The 20,824-nt window shown below is 40.1% G+C and overlaps 1 protein-coding gene across 2 annotated transcripts in view; it reads right to left on the reverse strand.

Moving 5' to 3' along the window:
- The window catches only part of SNX9 (sorting nexin 9), a 64,446-nt gene extending 43,902 nt beyond the window's left edge, over nt 1-20,544 (reverse strand). Inside the window, exons 1-2 of one of the 2 annotated variants that reach the window (XM_074862764.1) lie at nt 20,355-20,544; nt 1,505-1,591 (exon numbers count right to left, since the gene is read on the reverse strand). In XM_074862764.1, coding sequence (XP_074718865.1) covers nt 1,505-1,591; nt 20,355-20,366 — 99 coding nt within the window. In that variant the 5' untranslated portion in view covers nt 20,367-20,544. The remainder of the gene's footprint in view (nt 1-1,504; nt 1,592-20,354) is intronic. The other variant, XM_074862763.1, reaches the window with a different exon arrangement.
- Between the last annotated feature and the right edge of the window lie 280 nt (nt 20,545-20,824).

Consider the following 20,824-nt stretch of genomic DNA (forward strand, 5'->3'; position numbering starts at 1 on the left):
TTGCTTTTTAATGGATGTATTAGTTTATTCACAATTTTATTGTTTCACTTGGAAATTTTATGTAATCCTGCACATAGTAAGAAGTCTGCTTATGTATTAAAGATTTTAGACAGTAAAGATCCATCAGTTATTGAAATAACAAACTTTCATTTGCTTTTTCTTATCTACCTAAAAGCTTACACTCAAGAACACAGAAACAACTAGACATCTCAGATTATAAATTCAATTAGTTTGGTTAAACTGCAAGAGCAAGGACATCTTGAGACAGAAGTCACATTTGTACTGCTGCAACTTAAAAGCAATTATCAGTGGACTTTAATGACTTATGCTACTGCTGTCTAAACCTCTCATATCAAAAAAGAGCCTTTGTGGCAATCTATCCCACAGTTTAATTATGGACAACAAAATAAAGTTTTACTTGGTTTTAAGTATATTCCTGTTCAGCAAGAACTAGCTTGAAAGTGGTAAACTATTTATTTAGTCCTACTTTTGTGAAACAGCATTAAACTCCTGAACTCACTTAAATTTCACCTCTGCCATAGCATAGCATACTCTCTAAGAGGGTGTTGGTTCTATTAAATACCTGCTTCAAATATTTAAGGTCAGTGGAACTAAAAATTATCAGGACTGTACATGACTAGGCTCTTCAAACAATTAGTTTATTTTGCAGAATCCATGGTTCCTATTCAACCAGATAAATAAAACCTGGCATCGAGATTGCATAGGTTTTGTTTGTATGTGTTTTAAAAGGAAAGTCTATTCACTGAGCCATCTCACTACACAAAAATCAAAAGCAGAATCAACTAATGCTTACCTTGTTACCAAGGGTAAAAATTATACAGAACAATAAAAGCGCACTCAAATTGAAATTGCACATGTAAATCTAATGTCAGTTCTCAAAAGTACTATTAATTTAAGAACTCCCTGATAGCATTACTATAGTATTTTCACCACTCCCTCCCAGTGCCTTGTCCATATTCCTTTATTATGAAAGGACACCCAGATTTAGTAACAAATTTTGTCAGAAGTTCTTTGAACAAACTTGGAATGCTGAAGTCATTAAGAAACTCAAAACTGAGAAGGGAGCTGGCAGGTCAAATTTACATGCAAGTGCCAAGCACCTGAAAGATTACATACACACAAGATGTGGAACATTAAGCACACAAAAAAAGACAACCCATTCAGCTGTAAAGGGATCACCATCATTAGCTCCTTCCTCTGCCTTGGCACCCAGCTCTCTTTAGAGGGGAACAAGATCAGCAAATTCTTGAGTGCACAGGCACCATCTGAGGGCCCCTGTCCTCCAAAACTGCTCATTGCATTTGTTTCCACAAAACTACTAGAAAATTCTTTGTATTTAAGTTTATATTTAAGTTTATTCGCTAATTCTTCAGCGGAGGGTAGGCCAGGCTTTCAGATATCACCTAGCATCTTTTTTCTTTCATCTGCTAGAAGTAGGTCAGGAAAGCGCACTGAAGCCTTGATTCCATCTCAGTTTTCTTACCGGGTTGGTAATTACAATGATCTCCCCTTCACTGACGGTCAGCTCGTTGTTTCCAGGCTCAGCAGCAAAATCATACATAACACGAGCCTGTATGTGAAAAAAGAATACAGTAGTGAGTCTTACAGCTTACTTAGAAGATTTCATGAAGGAAGCATCAGCACAACTGTAGCAGAAATAGTAAGTGGGGTAAGGCTGGATATACAAAGAGCAACTCAGCATGTAGGAAGCTAACATTTCCTAAATTTGAACTCCAAACTGAACACTAACGCAAACTTTACAAGATGAAAATCTCCTGTGAAGCTTGCTAGAAGTGATCATCGTTTTCCAGGAGGATTCACATTTTAAGACTGGCTGTTCTCTGCCATGTACAGAACTATTTCCAGCAGAAGAAAAGGCTTCTAACTTTAGCTAACAATCCAATTAATTTTTTTTTTTTCTACAAGACATGTTCTAACTCCAGTTGGGATAAAGGTAACTGTTTCATAGAGCAAGCAATTCAGAAAAAGAAAACAAGTAATTGCAGATCTAAGTAACCGCTGCACATAAAAAGCAGTATGTAAAATTTGTTTGGAGACTTTGTATACAGGAGGAACTACACAAAATCACAAAGAGTAAGAGTAGGCCTGTTACGTGTTGGCATGAGAGGGGAAGAAAAAACAAAACCAACCTAATTTTTAAGTGTTTAGGCATACAAAGGCTCTGCTACTACACTTCATAAAGAAATGTTATGTTTGAAACACTGAGGAAGTCATCTAACATTTAAAGAACAGTTCTGCTTTTTTATACAAAGAATTGTGACGTGGGCTAAAATTGTATTCCCAAACATCTTTCTATTGTTTTTATTAAATTCCTTTCCGAACTAAAAGTAGAGAAAGCCCTCTGGAATCACAAAGGGACTATATTTTCTCACAAACTGTTGAAATGGATGCAGAGAGAAACTACATATGTTTTCCCCCTGACTCTTAAAGGAAGATCTAGAATCAAAGTTTTAGCCTTCCATTTAAACTAGCATATTAAACTTTAAACCTGACCACAATAAACCCTTTATCTAAGCTTCTTTTCCCCTGAAAACTCATCACACCACTAGAACTTATAAGAGATAAAAGTGTTATTATTTACACTTCAAGTCTTCATGTTAGCCAGGTGCCCCAGAAGTAATTAATAGATTATTTTATCTGATTAATGCCAATGCTGAAGTATCAAAGAGCAGCAAAAGGGAAAGCTAGACTACAGGTCAGGAAAGGCAAACAGAAAAAGTACAGGTTTTAACAGACAGTACTGACAGTTATAACAAAAATATCAATACTCAATATAGATTACATCATAGCCCTTATTTCTCCAGCTCATACAGGATTAAGAGCAGCAGAAGGTTTACTTCAGGAAACATGCCAATTTCCTTAACACATCTTGAAAGAGGCAAGGCTATGGTCTCATCTTCACCAGTAAGACATAATGCTTTAGTTGGCTGAGCTCATACAGAAGGGGACATTGTTCCTGCAGATTAAAAACTAAATCCAAGAAAAACAATTTTATACTGGTGTTACTAATAACGTCAGACACTGTGTACAGTAATGAGGTTCAAAAACGAATTGTTTCTGCCATAAAGATGACAGTAAAATCATGATTTCTGTTGAAAGCAAGTTATGTGACAGGAAAAAAATACCAGAAGACAGACATTCACCATCAAGCCTTGCCTGTCTGAAAATTGCAGGTTGTTATGATCCCCACCTAGACATCCCTTATTCTGACATAAACTGAGAAAAAATACAACGTCCTACCCCCACATTTCAATTTCATGAGTATCATGTGGAAATACTTCTGGCTGGCCAAGAGATACTTTACTTCAGTGTAAATAAAAACAGAGCCAAGAAAAAACGCATATGCTGTAGTTCAGCTGACAAAGCTAACCCTGAACCATGTGCACAACAAATCAAACACTTAGTCTTCTCCACTAGAGAAGTACAACATCGCAGAAAACTGTGTCCCAAGCACTCTGAACGCTTCCTTGCATGAAAGCTTTTCCCTTAGCACTGAGGCTTTCAGCACTTTCAGATTATGCCCTGCAAAACCAAGATGAAGAGGAAAAAAATTATTTCAGTAATAACAGAGTGCTTTCCTTTCAGCAGTAAATCAGGCCTCCATGCAAATATAAGAATAAGCTGCTGTACTTTCCTTAGAAAGTAAACCAATGAGAAGCAGCATACCTTTTGAAATACAAGAACATTTGAAGTAGGGGTGTAAAAAGCACCACCCTCCAGGCCTCTCCCCTCAGCAGCGGTAGATGAAGGCATTACACATGTCCTTTTTACAGCAGGTTACCAATACTTATCCAGTTCCTGCAAGTCAATTGAACAACACTCAGATGCTAGGCATCAAACCACGAGGAAAGTCGCTTTCTTAACCAGGCAGCCTTCTTAGCCTTCAAGTAGTACACCATAGTATTAAGTGCTTTCTTTTATTCACAGGAATGATGACAATTCACCAGGACAAGGGCAGATTTTACCAGCCTTCAGGAAAACTGGCAAAACATCCCACAGTAATGACCAGACTGAAAAGGTAAGACATATTTGTGTCTAGTAAGAGAACAGATGCAAATACTAGGTTCTCCAGATGTAGCAGGGAAATAAAGTTACTCAGAAAAATCTGGAAGTATTCAGCTTGTAGGGAAAGAGAGACCAAGAGAGATACATAGAATTTAATAAAATCATTATGCCAAAGCCTATTCATTCACCTGCTCCGGATGCCTGTTTCAACAAGTTGTTAAAAAAAAAAAAAAAAAAAAAAAAAGGAGATGGAAAAAAATTAACAAACCCAGTAACTTTTGCCTTACTGCAGTTTAAGAAATTGAAAATAAAAAAAGATTCCCAATACTACAGAAATGTATTATTACAGAGCATTAAGCATTTGAGGTACATCTGTAACCTGATCCATATACTGACGTCTCAAATACATTCTCCAGATTTTTTTGCTGGTACTCTCCGTTTCTCTTGCATTTCTGGGCTCATTTGCTTGGTTTGGGAATTAAGTCCCTAAGAACTCCTGGCAAGTAAGCTTTAACACTACCCTCCTACTGTTGAGATTTAATAGGAAAAATTGTACAAACTCGACCAATTCTGAAGTGAAATTAAGTGACTAAATGTTTTCCCTCAATTTAATAAGTTTATTGTTAACAATGGAAAACCCTCTAGCCTTCCCTAGGGCAGTGGCATCAGTCCCAACCCTATTTAAATTTTTGACAACCAGTTCCAAAATGCTATAAAAAGGAAAATGGTTTGGTTTTGCAATAAACTTTTTCCTACTTACTGGCCACAAACACTACATCCAAGTAGCAGTTATGGTTTAGAGTCAGATTGTTGCCACTTACGCAAAATAGCATATGGGCATGGAGAGAAGAAAGCATTTAACAAGAAGAGGATTTTAGCTCCTGGGCACTGCAATACATGCATCAAATATTAGGTCTAAGCTTAAGGAAATTTGAATATTTATAGAAGATGAATCTTTGACAAATTCCAAAGATCACAGAACAAACACCACAAAGGCAACTTCTTCAAAATACAGGTTTAAAAAAAGTTACACTTGTTACAGTAACTACCCCTAATTAACATTTACTTCTGATCACATGTAAAAGGATCAAACGATCCAAAAACTACAGGAACTTCAGAGATGCAAACATTTCGTTAGTGGAATGAAAGCCATTGCTTCATTTACAGAATACTGCAAACGTGCAAAACAAGTAAGAATTGTTAATCAATCTATTAGCTATAAGAAAAGTAGTTTCTTTTACTGGCTGCACCTATTTCTCCACTCTCCCCTCCTCAAGATACAACTGGTTCTGGATTCTGAAGCTGTTTTGTCAGATTCTTTGAAAAAAAGTACTGCTAACCAAAAAAGCTTAAACAGATTTCACCGACCAGAAAGCAGACCCCAGTCACTGTACTGCACATGTACTGCCTCCCTTTGCTCAGGTGGCAGTGGAGCTTCCTGCACCTCTACTAGGAGTCTGTAACATTTCCTGACATCTATCTTGGGCTCCTCGTGTGAGAAAAGGCTGTCATGGATTAAGCAGAACCCCAGCACAATGCATGCCAAGGAGGAAAGGACTCTCTGAACCCCAGCATCCCTGCAGCTTTGGTGTATATTGCTGTTTCTCTGGAATGAGAGGGAGCCAGCAGTTTTCTCTACAAGTTGAGGACAGGGGGAAACCAGTAAGAATTCCTCCTTATTAAAGGAAAATGAGTTTTTCAGCAGTATGGGTATAGGCATTTAGATTTTAATAATAAGAAAAAATAGAAAGGAAAGCGGTAATTCTCAGTGTTACATCAGCATTCTTTGGAGCTATCTGCTGTAGTTACACATCTGGACTGAGTTTCCCAGTTCACAGATTTACTGACATTACAGTGTGGAGCCTCTCAACTTCTAGAAATTCTTAGCATTGCAATCAATCACTATTACTATCTTTTTAGAATAATAATAGCAATCATGCCTAAGCAGATTAAAACACAAAAGATTCTCACATTGAAAAAGCAGTACCTATATTAGCAAAAAGTATTATTCCTCTGCAGACATGGAACAGACTTAGCTTTTCTCCATTACTTACTTCTGTCTGAGTGGGGTACCTCGCCCCTGTTCCCAAAATATTAAAAACCAAGAGGAGAAAACCGAAACCAAGAGCATTTGCCAACTTAGTTCTGCAAGCAGACATAAGACTATGCAACTACACCTGTCAGTGTGTCAAGACTCTTAGCATAAATTAAGTGGGAAGGAAGTTGGCTAGCAAAAGTCATTAAAATAAAATTCCAATGAAGGATTACATTATCACCACATGAAGTTACCAGAGGATTATCCAAGATCTCAGCAGACATCCCAACGGACCGAATTTTCTGTATTTCCCACAGAATCTTGGAAGAGGTGATAAAGCAACAGAAGCACCTATTTCTCATAAGAAGAATCTTTCTGCCTTTTCTAAGATATTTCACTCAAGAGAGATGTTAGGTTCAGATGGTAGAGCAACTTACCCCCAAGTCGGACAATCCTGATGTGCACAGGTACACACTTGCCTGCATCACAGTTCACCTGCAGCAGGCTAGCTCTTTCATGAAGTAGGACAACGAAAACCACTGTGCATTCCTCACTAGCCATGAGCATACAGACTACCACCTAATGCACATCAGTTGTGCTCACAGCAGCTTTTATAATAGCTTCCCTGTCTGACTGTCTGTTGATAAGAATGATTAACGATCCACATAGTGACTACTGTTTTTTGTTTAAGTTCACACTTGTGAAGCAAAATGTTTTTGTAACACTGGACATCCTGATGCAGAATTGTTGGGTTACAATGGAAGTATGCTTTATAGATCTAAAATTGGAGAAGCTGCTCAAAAATTGGACACACCTTTGAAAATGCTTTCCCTATGGGCAGGACTTCATTGTATTACAAAGAGCTCTGTGTTATGCCATAGACTCATCTGTTTCAGCCAGTGTTAAAAGTAGGAAACTTGTACCACAACGGCTTCTCTTGGACAGCCGGCAGTGGCAGATAGTACAAAGGAAATACCAAAAAAGGTTCATAGCATGAAATTCCCATGATAAATGCACGCCTTCCTTCTAGCTGCTAGCGCTTCAGCAGTTCAGTGCTTCAGCCATCCAGCAGTACCCTTTTCAAGGGACAGGGATTCACAGGTTTAATTTGCTTGGTGCTACTGTCTCAGAAAGACAACTCCTGTATCACAGCAGCAAGGATAGCAGCACCTTCCAGGTTCATGCTTCGCCTCCAGTTTCCTGTTCTACTGTTGGTGGCAGCAGTTCCCAGATTCACAGAAAGGATTCCGTATTTCTATTCTATATTTCTATTTTGGAAAGTAAATGAGGCAGATAAATATTTTCAGAGAAACCTGTATTCCACTACAGAAGCAGGACCATAATTTGGGAAGCCTGGTAAAATGCCTTTTTAAAAAAAGTTAATTGTTAGCATCAGCTTTTTTCTATTTTTGAGCTAGGACTCTTCTTCACAAGTCAAGCCCTTAAATTTTAAATAGCCTTGACAGTAAGCAGACTTGCACTTTTCTTCTAGGACAGCAGCTTAAGCTTTTAGCTGGAATGAACAACAAAGGGCTTTTGGTCACCTCAAATAACTCCAGTAACATTTCTGTTATGAATAAGCTCCAGAAAGGTTTGCTACAAAAACTGCATCACTTAGTACAAATATTCTTCAGTAGTTCTAGTAAGCATAAGACTTTGAAACCAGCTGCTTGTGAAACACTGGTAAGCAATACGTTCATCACACCTGGAAGCACAGAACAGTAAAATGCATTTCTTTCTTCCCAGACTTCGTATTATTCATTCTCTACTAGAAGTTTTTTGGATGTGGGTTTGGGTTTTGTTACATTTTTGGGGAGGGTTTTTGGTTGGGTTGTTTTTTTATTTCAGAACTGCTTTTCCCACCAATACTGGGTTTAGTAATAAAATATTCATTCTAAAGGGCAGTTCTAAGAGAACAAAACAAAAATAGCATACCTAGGATACAGGTTGAGGATCCCAGGATGAGACAAATTGAGAAAGCAGAAAGAAAAATAAAAAGAAAAAAACCTAGCTGCAAATAAATCAGTTCAGAAATTGGCAGTATCTTTTGATAACATTTAAGAGAACAACATTTAGATTAAATGCTTCATTTTGAAGCATTTAATCTAAAAAGTGGCAATACTCCGCAGCAATTTGCCTTGTGATTACTGTCTAATATTGTTTTGAGGTAGTTTACTGCTTAGAACAACTGCAAGACATCTGACTTGTTAGCAGCTGAAGAATCAGCATTAAACCCCTAGCTGTCTTCATTGTATCAGTAAAGCTACAGAAACAATGAGGGTAGGCAAGGCTCTAAACAGTTTAACCATTGTTTCATTTCACCATTCACAGACAGACTACTCAAGACATCACGTTTTAATCAATACATCTTTGAAAAAACTCTCAGCAAGTGAAAACACAGGCTAAGTCCCAATTTGGATATTACTAAAGGTACTACGAGAAGTTTAAAGCAACTGGTGTCCAAAGAGCTCAGAAAAAAAACACTAAGAGAAGTGCTTCAGAAACATACGCAGGAGCCCCCCACCTCAGAGCACTGAGAACACTATCTTTCTTTCAACAGTGGCTATCACTTTGACAGATTTAAACCTTTCCCGCACCCTTTATCCTAAAACCCAAGCACATCCAAAAGTCAGTAAGTACTCCAAGACTGAAGAGATTCTCACTGCAGCAGCTGCAATGACCAGGGCTATCTATGATTTGACAAAAAACACCTCTTCACTTTAGTCCCTCCATTACAACTGTACCAGACTGCTAGGCAAAGTGTACATTTGGATAGCCTATACAGAAATATCAAGCAGCTCTTCAAGTGCCTACGCCTCTCAGTCTGGAAAGGCAGCTAACTTCTGTCCTGCCTACAGGAAAGAAATCTCTACACATGTTCCTCTCACAGGCATTCCTAAGAGACAAGAAGCAAACAAAAAACTGAAGATGGAAGCGTAAGAGGACACTAGGGACACTGTCTTCTCAGATAGGCTCCTACAGAAGCCTTACCTCTAGAATTCAACAGATTATACATTATCCTAGAAACTGACAGTTAAAGTGATAAAGGTTTATTACAAAGAAGAAAAGACCGCAATGCTTATATTTTTAACTAATACAAACCAAATGGAGAAAATACATATTGCTTGTACAGTGCTAGGCATCACTGTTCTTGTGTACGTGCTCAACAACATCTGCCTAGAAAAAAACTACTAGCCAATAAGTAAAATTTAAAATTCACTTAATAAAAATGTTCCTTTAGTATTAAATTTCTTTTCTAACACAATTGGTTTTTTTGTTTTGGGCAACATCAGAATTAAAACAAATTCATCCAAAAAGTGAAACTAAATTCAGTCAAGAACTGCACTTCTGAACTAAGAGAGATCACAGTACTCAGATATCATTACTTCAAGTTTCCTCACCAGCTCTGACTGCTGGATCCTCACATTATTCTACAAACTCACATTAAAAACGTGTCTCCTGACCTGATGGCTCACTTTCTTCTGAGCAATTTTTCAACCCTAAAACAAGCTCAATAGCCTGCAGCTAGTCATTTGAAGTCAACACCACTGACTATGAGCACATTAGAAGCCAATTAAATACAGATAAAAAGCTAAGAAACAAGGACTTGCATAATTTCTTCCTGCTAATAAAACACGCTTGCAGACAGAGGAGACGCAAAACAGGGAGCTCCTCTTCAGCCTCAAAGCTGCATGTGCTTACAATACTTCAGGCAGGTATTTAATTAAGTATTTGCACTGGATTAAAAAAATCTACCTCATACTGCAAGAAAATGGTTAAAGCACGAAGAGTTTCCAAAAAGCACAAAATACAAATTTTGAAGTGTTTATAGGGTAAGGGACAATAATTATTCCTACCAACATGCATGTGGCTTGAACCACTGGCACTTTAAGAATTAGAACAAAGGTGTAATAAAGCTTGCCTTGAAACCATTTCTGTATGACTTTGTATAAGAAAGAAGGGACTAGGCAAGTTTTCAAGTGTGAAAGAGACTTGGAAATGTTTTCTCTAGTAATAAAGACAATGACTTACTAGCCTCTTCAGCAACTCAGGCCCTCCTCAGTGAGGACAGATTAGCTCTTCAGGTCTACCACAAAGGACTTTGCTGCCTTGGTGAAAATAATTTTTTGGTCTGGAAAGACCACCTGAACTCTGTTCAGGCTAGTCCTGCTCATTTTTGGTTAAGTATCTTATTTTTGATTTACAGAACATGAGCTTCTTTATAGCTGTCTACCTGTAAGCAAGCATCAGCACACCCCAAAGCCCACTGGAACACACTCCAGGCCAGCATTACAGGCAGCATGCACACTAAGAACTTGCACTCAAATGAATTCCTACACTTCAGGAGGACCCTTGTTCAGCTCAAGCATCTAGGACTAAAAGTTATTGATGCTGTATGAGGCCTAAAATGGTTACAAGACTAAGATGTCTTAAAAGTGTTAGAATGTAACAGATCTTAAAATCTTCAGGTGTTCAAATAAGTTCTAGCTTCTTTCTACGCAGTTACAAATCAGGTAGGTAGACAACCACTGCCACAGATCATGGAAAAAAAAAAAAACAAACAAAGAGAAATTGTGGTATTTTCCAGGTTTACAAAATTCTTGAGCACTGTTGAAGTCTGGATTATCTGTAAGAAGCTCAGTAGTTTTAAAAAGCAGCATTCAAATTCCAATACTTTCAAAAGAAACATCATGCACTATTAAAAGAGGTGCTTGGTTACCTTTTGCGGTATTCAGACAAGTTTTTCAATGAGCACTGTCAAATCAAATAACAGAATCCCCATGCACCCAAGTAACACAGAAGCAAGGGGAATTCAGTTGCAGAAATACATGCAAGACATCCATATGATTTAGAGATGTTTCCAAATACTGACTCAGATACTCCTGTGAATCACATCTGAGCTTTCAGTTGGGTTAAGCACCTTTTTTTTCCTGTTTAAAACCTTACTTATGAACCAATCATCAGTTATTAACAATGTACTGCCAAACTTCTAACCATGAGAGAGAAGCTCCAATTATATCAGAAGACCTTTTTCAGAATCAATTTACAGCACTGCTCCAAGTGCCCAGAGTTTCCCATATTTTCCTTTCTGAATACCAACCTATTCCAGGTCCCCAAATAGACTGGGGACTAAACAATTTCAAGTTTGAGAAGAGTAATTCCAGCTACAGCAGGACCTAAAACTGTGGCAAGTACAGCATCGGTTTGTATTTACAGATGTTAGGCAGGATGCATTTATCTCGTGTGATTAAAATCTCTGCCTACATTAATCATTACTGTGTCTCTGAAATCGAACTGCAACACTTGCAAATGTTTGCTGAACCAATATTTAACTGTGTGTTTCCAAAGTCTGCCATGCCAAGTCCCCTGTTTGCCTGAAACTTCAGGGCAATCAGTATCGTACCCTTGCAGTCCTGTCCCCAAAGAACGAAGCCAGTAAGAGGTGAATGTTTCAGAAAAAGCCTGCAGTGTTCACCACAAAAACTGCCACATTGTGACCTACTCATTAAGACAGCTTGTAGTCACACAATAGTGCTGCCTCTTTAAGAGCGGAGATTAGAAAAAACAGTAATTACGCCAGTAATTGGAGGGGCACAAAGTTTTGCTAAGGTTATCTAACGAACTTCAAGCCTTTCCAGACTCACCACACTATCACAGGTTGTGCATTTCAACGTATCAGCTGGACAGGCCAGTCTAGAAGCAAATGAAGAACCAGCAAAGCAAACTAGCTGCATGTTAAAATGATGCTACTTCAAATAAAATTTGACCTGTAAGATACAGAACAGAATAGTTGTACTACTTTGAAGTCCCAATCACTGGTAGTATTAACAGGAAAACAAGTGCTCAATAGCATGAAGACAGATGGGAAGGAATCTAAAATGCAGAAGAGCAGATAAATCCTCAACATGAAATTCTGCTAAATGCTCTGCTACTTGAGTAACCAACATCAATCAATATACTAATGTTGCAGGATCTCTTAGTCCTTTTTAGAAACACTACTTTATGAAAGCCCAATAATTGAACCATTTCTATGTTTACTTTTATTTCATGAAGACAAGTGAGGAAACTATTATACCCCCATAAACATATTACCATTTTATCAGACAAAGCTTCTTTACTCTAGAAATGGGCAAAGTTCAGGTTTATGGGTTATAATGGACCCAAACTTACAGCTATTTTAGGCTATAGTAAAAAAAAAAAAATTAAAAACAATTTTTAAAAAATACAGAGATAATGGATCACAGAACTGGATTAAGTCATACAACATTTAAAGTTTCTCCTTTAAAATACCCATCTTCCATTATCTAGGAATTGATTTAAATTGGACACCACACAAACTTTTCTTGTATCAGCAACCTTTACAGTGACAGAACGCATCAAAGACACCAGAAGAGAAAGTTTGAACTTCTGCTTCCTTACAGATTACTAGAAAAATTGGCAGCTTAACAAAATGCGACAGAGCTGTTGATATAAAAATTACAATTCCACAACCATATATAAACTTCCAAGAATATGGTCTAGTTATTTGCAGCAAGGAAGATGCTTAATTTTGTATTCCATAAGCAATCATTTTCAGAAGACAAATACAGGGCTACTAAGGGAGGAAATTACAGTACTGCTGAAATAACTGTGCTGTAACTAGGTAAGCACTAATTGCATTTTATTATCGTGTGTTATTGCAATATTCAATTACTGGATTAAATCTTAACCCCCCAAAAAAGAATTAAGGCAGTGGAGGAAATAAAACATTTAAGCTTAGTTCTCAAATCTGGTGAAGCTGTAGGACAAAATGAAGTGCCTCATCAGTCATGGCCTTACTGTTGCAGAAAGATGAATTGTGTAGGCTCTCCAGGGAACCCCAAGATTTAAATCAGAACTAGCAGGAACAATAAATGTAATAGCCTTATATCAATCGTCTTTATTTTGGAAACTGCCCATATAATATGACAAAGAAAAAAAATCCTCACACAGAGGAGAACCAGTTTAAGACTATCCTAAGAGAATTTTTATAGCTGTTCTTGAAAATTAGCCATTTTGTTGTATCAGCCAGGAAAACAAACACTTTGCTTGAATTCAACTAGAATCGAGAGGACAATTTATTTTTGCTCTGAGAACTGCAGTCTCAGAAGGCTGGGAAAAGCAAAGCAAGTCCAAAACCTACTGTGTATAAAGAGATACCATATGAATACACAAAATAAAAGCACAACAGTTCCCTTGCCAAGGAGGAGCAGATGGCAACTCAGAGCAGAAGTCAATAACACAACTATAAGTCGTAAGAAAACGCCCATCAACCAGTTGTACACCAGTCACATATTTACAAGTGTGGGACTGAATGATTTCACCTGGGCAAGTCCCGCTTGCAGAAACCCCAGGTCAGGCATGGCTGCCCATCCCCAGAAGCAGCTGTTTTCCTTGGACTCCCACGGGACCTCCTTCAAGCTGCACTGCCTACCCTCCTACCACCTCCTCCTCCTCCCAGCCACCTACTTTGCACAGTGGAAACCCCTCCTGCACAGTGCTTTCCTTTAAGGGGCAGGGCCCAGGGGAAGAGCGACTCTAAAATACAGGAGGAAATTAGAGTTTTTACCGACAAAAAAAATTGTTCACATGCACTGGGTCACTGGTTTGACTTTATCCGGCACACTCACTATGAGCACACACCCTCTTACAAGCAGTGCACAGGATGGCTCGAGTGCCCTTCATACCACGCGATGTCCTGAATGTCCCCTCGCAACTACACAACAGCTGGATCAGCCTGCATAAAGACAGCTCCCTACAAGAAGAGTTGTCCCTTGTGCCCTTCTCCTCCTGCTGTGGTTCTCACAGAGGACTATTTGTCAAAGTTATGTGATTCTGGTCTTAATTGCCCTTTTTTTTTTTTTTTTTGATGGAGGTTTCTTGCCCATATGAAGCTCAAAGAGAAAGACTGCTTTGGAAAAAAACAATAAGGCTCAGAGCTTAAAATAAATTTTCCAGTAAGCAATATGCACATGTTTTTTCTCTTCAGTAGCACTTAAATTTTGCTTATTGGACTACAAGATTGCTTTGTTTTTTGAACTTTGTGTTACTTGGGAAGCTCCTTTCCAGTCATAAATTGCTGAGAAAGCAGGAATACAACTACAGAAAGTAAATGCCCAAGCTCTGATTTTTGCCCCCTCAGAGAAGTTTGAAGTGAATTTGAATGACCTTGTAATTGTGAAACATGCTTTCAAATAGAAGACATTTAGCTTTGAATGCTGAGCACTGCCACAATTATTTACTTTAAATAATTCCAGATATCCAAATGCTGATCTGTCCTACTGTTTAGTGCTGGTTGAAACGAATCACTCCCACTATTTTACAGTCTCTATTACCTGCTTTTGTAATGTTTTGCAAGACTGCTTCCAACACTGTCAATGTTGACATTCCTCGTAAATTTAATACAGGAGGGAATCCATATATTTAAAACAGCAAAGTTCTTGTATCATTTCCCCTTTGTAATCTCTGTAAACTCTTGAAATTTGCCATATGTCCTAATCAAATAAGGAGGTTTTTATGAACAAAAGAATGTGTTGGATATTCACTATTTCAGGAGCTTTTTCAAGACCTGAAAATCAGAGATTATAAAAGAGGAAGACAATTCTAAAAGAGGAAAACCTTGACAGAATGGAGTAAAAAATTTTTTTACAAAGCCACAGTTACCTGTAAAGACTTCTTTCTGAAATACTGATATATGGAGAAATTCTACCAGAGTGAAATCTGAATCACTGAATCTATAAATCAGATGAAGCTTATGACATCTGATACCAGACTTCCTTCTCTTTAGCTACTGTAATCATGTTTTTAAATGACGACCTCTGGTAATGAGTCTCTGATGACTCAATGCCTAGGTGCTTAAAATAACTTTGAAAAACTGAGTCAGAGAAATCATTACCCAAGCACAGCATCAAATAGATCTCACCCGCTCTTCAGCTTCCCAGCACCAAAATGAGAAGCCTTGCATTACTATTTGCTGCAATGCAACATAACCCACTTATCACTGAACTTTTAAAGAGATCAATAACGTCAGACAGAAAGATGAACAGAAAACCTGTATCTTAATAAAATAAGACTGTATCAGTTCTCATGCTCATCATAACATCTCACTCCATCAATAGGACAGGAATCTGGTAAATTTGCATTACCAAACTTTTTCACCTTCTCTAGTCATCTTGTTGCCCCTTAAAAAAAAAAACAAAAAACAACCAACAAACCACCAAACCAAAATAATCTAGAAAAGTCCCAGGAAATATTTTCACATCTACTTAATCATAGCTTAAAAAAACAAACAACTTTTTATATGATTAAGACCATAAAAATCAAAATTATTACTTCACCTAATTAGTTTTGTTTCATCACATCCTACATATATAAATCAACTGTAATCTCATTTTTTGTATTACGTCTTGTAATTTGCTGAATTCAATAGTGGGACGTGCTGAATGGGTTATGAAGTGATCTGCATAGAAGTTCATCCCAACTCACAGATGTATTAAGATTTACTAACTGAATAATTGTCTCTTAAGATGAAATTTCCTAAAAAAGTTTACTTTCAAAGTGATGACAATACAGAAGGCAGTCTTGTAGAACGAAAAGTTTGGGTATTTGGAGGGTTTAGCACAGAGGGATGCTTTGCTTCCCAGCTGCAAATCAGAACAAAGAATTGTTTCTGCGCAAACATACAAACAGCTTCCTGATGGTACAAAGGAAAATGTGAGACTTCTTTGGGGGAGCCTTACACTAGTAAGAGCAATAGAATCAAAGAGAAAGACGAAAGGAAGGATACACACTTAAGAAAAATAACCTTTATTTGAAGTTTAATGTGTTGTTATTTTTTCCTACCTAAAATGTTCATACATAAATCATGCTCTTCCCTCACACAACAACAAGAACCATGCTAAATTCAACTATACTTGGTAAGTGACATTCACAAGAGAATCCAACATGATTATATGGACAAAAAAGCCTTGAACATTTCTGTGTTTTACAAGTATTGCTAAGCTATACCTTCTTTTAAGAACATAATATTCAGTCTAATTTTTCATCTCAAGGAACTTGTCCCCATAAAAAAGGGCCCAGCCCTACAAACAGAACCAGATAAACTAGTTCTTAAAGTAGACAGACGAGTGAACAATCACGAACATAATGGTGGGATACAGGTGCCCCTAGAGTTACAAATTAAAATCTGTTGCTACTGACACTAAGAGGGGCCTACCCTCATGCAGCTTATCGATACCTGCCTTGTGAAATACCTAGCTTGTGAAAGTAATGTCACCAAGTTCAACAGTGTTACTCTTATAAATCAGAGATTATCGGCTCCTAGTTCCAGCTTCAACTTTTAAATTAAAATTCTCACTGCACATTAGCAGTTCCAGAAGAACTGTCTTGACCCTCAGCATGCATGTAACCTATCAACTTCTCTTAATATGATCACCTCCTTCTGAAATTAGGACTTCACAAATGGTAAAACATCTGCATGTTCAAGAAGACAACTTGTCTACATTTTAAAATAATAACTCTTAAAAATAGAGTGAGATAGGGAGCATGTAATTTAAAAGCCAGCATATAACTTCCTGACATTTCTAGCTCTCCCTATTCAATGAAATTCAAAAACAAAAGAAAGGGCATGAGTAAAGCTGGGACTTGGCAAACTCTAGTGGGGAAAGAGGAGGAAAGGCCAAAGTAGTCAAGAAGGAACAAATAGAAGAATGAGAATCTCATCTGCAGCTTCTGCAAGCAACTAACACAGAAACATAGTTAAAATACTGCATTTTCTTTGTGACTGAGTTTTGAAAAAATTTTAAGCTTTATTCTTTTAGGCTCAGATACTTTTCGCCTTTTGTAACGCACAGTTAAAAAGAAGGAATTAGTAAGCTCAACACTGTTTCCGAAGGAAGCATCCAAAATATTTATCTTAATGCATCAGTTCTTAAATGTAGGTAGGAAATTGCCTACCTCTGAAATCAGGTTCAGTTAAATTACTGTAAAACTGTGGACGTTAGCATCTCCTAAACAATCCGTTTTTTCGTTTTGATTTGTTTTTTCACTTGCTTCAGTTTTTAGAGCATGTGACCTTGAGCAAGCCTTCAGGGAACCACAAAATCCACTGCCAAGTTACAGTAAGGATCTAGCCAACAAAAGAACTGCCACCAGAAGTCTCAGATCCTCCATTTCCTATTTATATATCTACCCTTCACCATGAAAGTCTCCCCCTCCCCACACAACTTCTTGTATCATCTCTGAGCAATCTTTCAGCTACTGTACCTCCCTAGAACTGGAGAAAGTGGCCCCACTGTTCCAGTTAATCTTTTGCTATTTCAGCAACTTACAGTAGCTCAAAGACAGGCCTGACAAGTGTTGGATCCTGGGACATACAGACAGCACAGGATGAGGAGCAAGGAAGGAGAAGGAGCAGTGGTGACTGCTAGCTCAGCTCACAGCCTCCACAGTACTTGGGGCCTACAGCTAACCGTGACCCATTTCAACAAAGGACTCCCTACCAAGTTGCCAGTTAACAAACAGGGTAGGAAAGGATCGATAAAGGTCTTTTTGTGTGAAAATAGTAGTCCTTTCCCCTAAAAGCTTTTATTATTTCAGTAAGAAATCCAGTGAGTTTGAATGGTACAGGGAAGAGCCAGCAGATTACATGACTGTAGACCATGTCTTCATACTGGAAAACACTAGAAACTTAATTGCTGTGGTTTATCAAAGTCGGAGGCAAGAAGGCCAGGGTTTACAAGTTAGCTGTAGAAGAAATTCCTGTTCCCCCCCACACCCCCCCTCCCCCCGCCGGAAACCTAACACTTTGATACAAGCCTCTGTAAATCTTGTAGACAAAAGGATAAAGCCTGAAACAGAACCTGGGCAAATTAGATTCAAAATTTAAAAAAAAAAAAAAAAAAATCAACAGCAAGAGAGTTGTCAAACAACAACAAAAAAGGACAGACTAGATTTTTCCATCACTGAAAGCATTCAAATCAAGACTGAATTTTTCCCCAGCCCTTCTTGGAAAGTATATTCTAGTTTAAACAGGAATTAATTCAGGAAGTGCTAATAGCCAGAGCAGCACAGGCCAGGCCTGTCAGTCACCCCTACCAGCTATATAGGATTCAACACCATTAAAGTTTGAGAAATTCACACTCCAGATGCCTAATTATAGTCTAGTTTTGTTAACATTTTCACATACAATGCAAATACACTTTGCATATTTCTTTTACAAATAGGCTATTTTGGAAGGAGCGCAAGGAGAAGGTGAGAAGTTTGTTTACAGTTTGAAAACAAAATTTACTTTCCAAGTGAAACGGTCACTGGTTAGTTGGCCAAGCTCCTAAAAGCTGTTTCTTGATCCAATTACACACATTTTTTTCTAATAGTGTATCCTTTACTATAGCTGACATTTGCACAAATTTAATAAATTAACATCCAAAGCCGGGCAATTCACAGACAGGGACCTATCGCTGGGGTGAAGCTCACAGAAAATAAAGTAAGGTTCTCTTCAGTACTACTCTCAGTTACCAGCATATCAAAGTAATAACAACAAAATATCAAGTCTTTACTGACTATCACTTCCCAGTTTTAACCTTCAAGTTAAAGTAAATTACCATAACTTGCAACGTGTAGAATGAAAAAAATTGCACCACCTGATTTCAAACCAGTCCTGGTTCGGAAGTCAGAAATTATACACCCTTCAGTCTGAGGCCATGACTCCAAAAAATTAATTTCAAGAAAAGTGAATTGAAAGTTTCCAAATGTATGAATAAAATGGCTTCATGTGTTCAGCACAGAATGCAGGATCCTGTGAGGATACTGCACCTCAAAGTGAGGAGAGAAACAGTAAACTGTTGTAGAACAGTATCTGCTTAGACTATGTGGTGTATGTGTACACTGAAGTAATCTTTTTCTTAATAATTAGGTTGATTACATATTATTCATACACACATCCCACATATCAGTGGAAACCACCAATATTAAAGTTGAGTCCATCAACAATATTCTAAAACCTCAACAGAACATAAATTTCACTATATTAATACTTCTTAAACTGCCCAAGTGATTTTGAAGCCTAAAACCAACTTCTCTGTGCTTCTAAAAAAGTTTACTAAAACATGAGTAACCATCAACTTACATGGTTACAGAGACAGCTACTTACACATTAAATTTGACACATTCAAGATGCAGAATTCCTCCAGTACTGAGAAGTGCAACACAAATAGTGTACTGTGGGAGAACTGCCTCATTAAAAGGAAGTTTTTAAACTGCTGGCCAAGTTCATGGAATCAGATGACTCAAAAGTATTGCTTCAAATACCAAAAAAGCCTTCTGCGATATTTAGCCAACTTACAGATGACATTTGCTGGTGGATGTTAACTCACACCTACACAAGCAGAGATGTTTTTGTCAACCGATATAGCAAATAAATATTGTTAATTTAGAAAGAGGCCAGTTTCAGATAGGATGGGCTAATTTTGACTGTTGCATTCATAGCAGATACTGTTGAAGAACGGAACAAAATAATTTCACTTCCTGCTTTTTTATTTGTTTTTTAACAACCAGACTCTCCTATTACGCGGTCGCACACTCTGGACCGGGCTCCAGCACACACCCACCCCCTGGATGCCGCTCGAGGGGGTCTGCATCAGCCGCCCTCATGCCGCGGGCGGCCGGGCGGGTGCGAGGCAGCCGGGACGCCCCGGCCCCCGCCCGGGCGTCAGGGCCCGCCGGCGGCCCAGGCCTTTCCCCGCCACCGCCGCGGTCCGCGGGGCACGGTGGAAGCGGGGCAGGGGCGCCCGGGCAGCGGGAGGAGCAGCCCTCGGCCTCCGGCAGCTTTTCGGCCCCACAGTCGCTCCGGGCGAGCCGGAGAGGGGGGCGGGGGGCGACTGGGCGAGCAGGGGAGACGGCAGGGCAGACAAAAAGCAGAAAACAACTTTCCCCTGCCCCGGAGTTGGCGCTGCCCCGCCGAGCCCTCCGCGCCGCCCGCAGGGGCCGGGCAGCGGCGGCGAGGCCCGAGTGCGGCGCGGCGGGAGCGGGCGGCCCCGTCCTCCGCTCCCTCCCGCCGCCGGGGAGGGGACTGGCTCCCCCGACCCCCAAGACGCAGCCCGTCCCCCGCGGGGCCTCCCTCCCTCCCGCCCGCCGCCGAGAGGGGCTGCTGCCCGCCGAGCCCCTCCGCCAGGCCTGCTCGGTGTCCGGGGGCTCGGCGCAGGGGGCGCCCCGGAGCCGCCTCACGACCCCCCGGGCCGCGCCGGGGGCTGCTCACCTTGGTGGCCATGGCGCTGCCGGTCTCCCCTCCCCGCCCCGGGCCGCGGCTGCTCGGTCGGTGTGTCCGGCCCGCCCGCCGCCGCCGCTGGGCCGCGCAGGCGGCTCCTCCTCAGAGTCCCCCAGTCGCCGCCGCCGCCTGGGGGCCGTGGGGCGGCTCAGCAGCCAGCCCCGGCTCTGGGCAGGCGGGGGCTGATGTAGCCGCCCGGCCGTGCCCCCTCCCCACACTCCCTGCACGCCCCCGCCCCGGCTGCCCCTTCCCCCAGCTCGGCCCGGCACCCGGGGGCTGTTTGTCCCCAGCCGCTCCGTCAGGGCTGGAGGGAGGGACCCGCGGCGCGGCGGGGAACCCCGGGCGAGCCGCCCCGGTCGGTCCCCGGGGTGCGGGCGGGGGCGGACGTGACCCCGCTGCCGCCGGGTTGGGACCGGCCCCCCCCGCCCTCCACCGGCGGTGCCTTCAGCGGCTTCGCTTTG

This window comes from Strix uralensis, chromosome 3 (genome assembly GCF_047716275.1).
Source record: "Strix uralensis isolate ZFMK-TIS-50842 chromosome 3, bStrUra1, whole genome shotgun sequence".
Classification (NCBI taxonomy): domain Eukaryota; kingdom Metazoa; phylum Chordata; class Aves; order Strigiformes; family Strigidae; genus Strix; species Strix uralensis.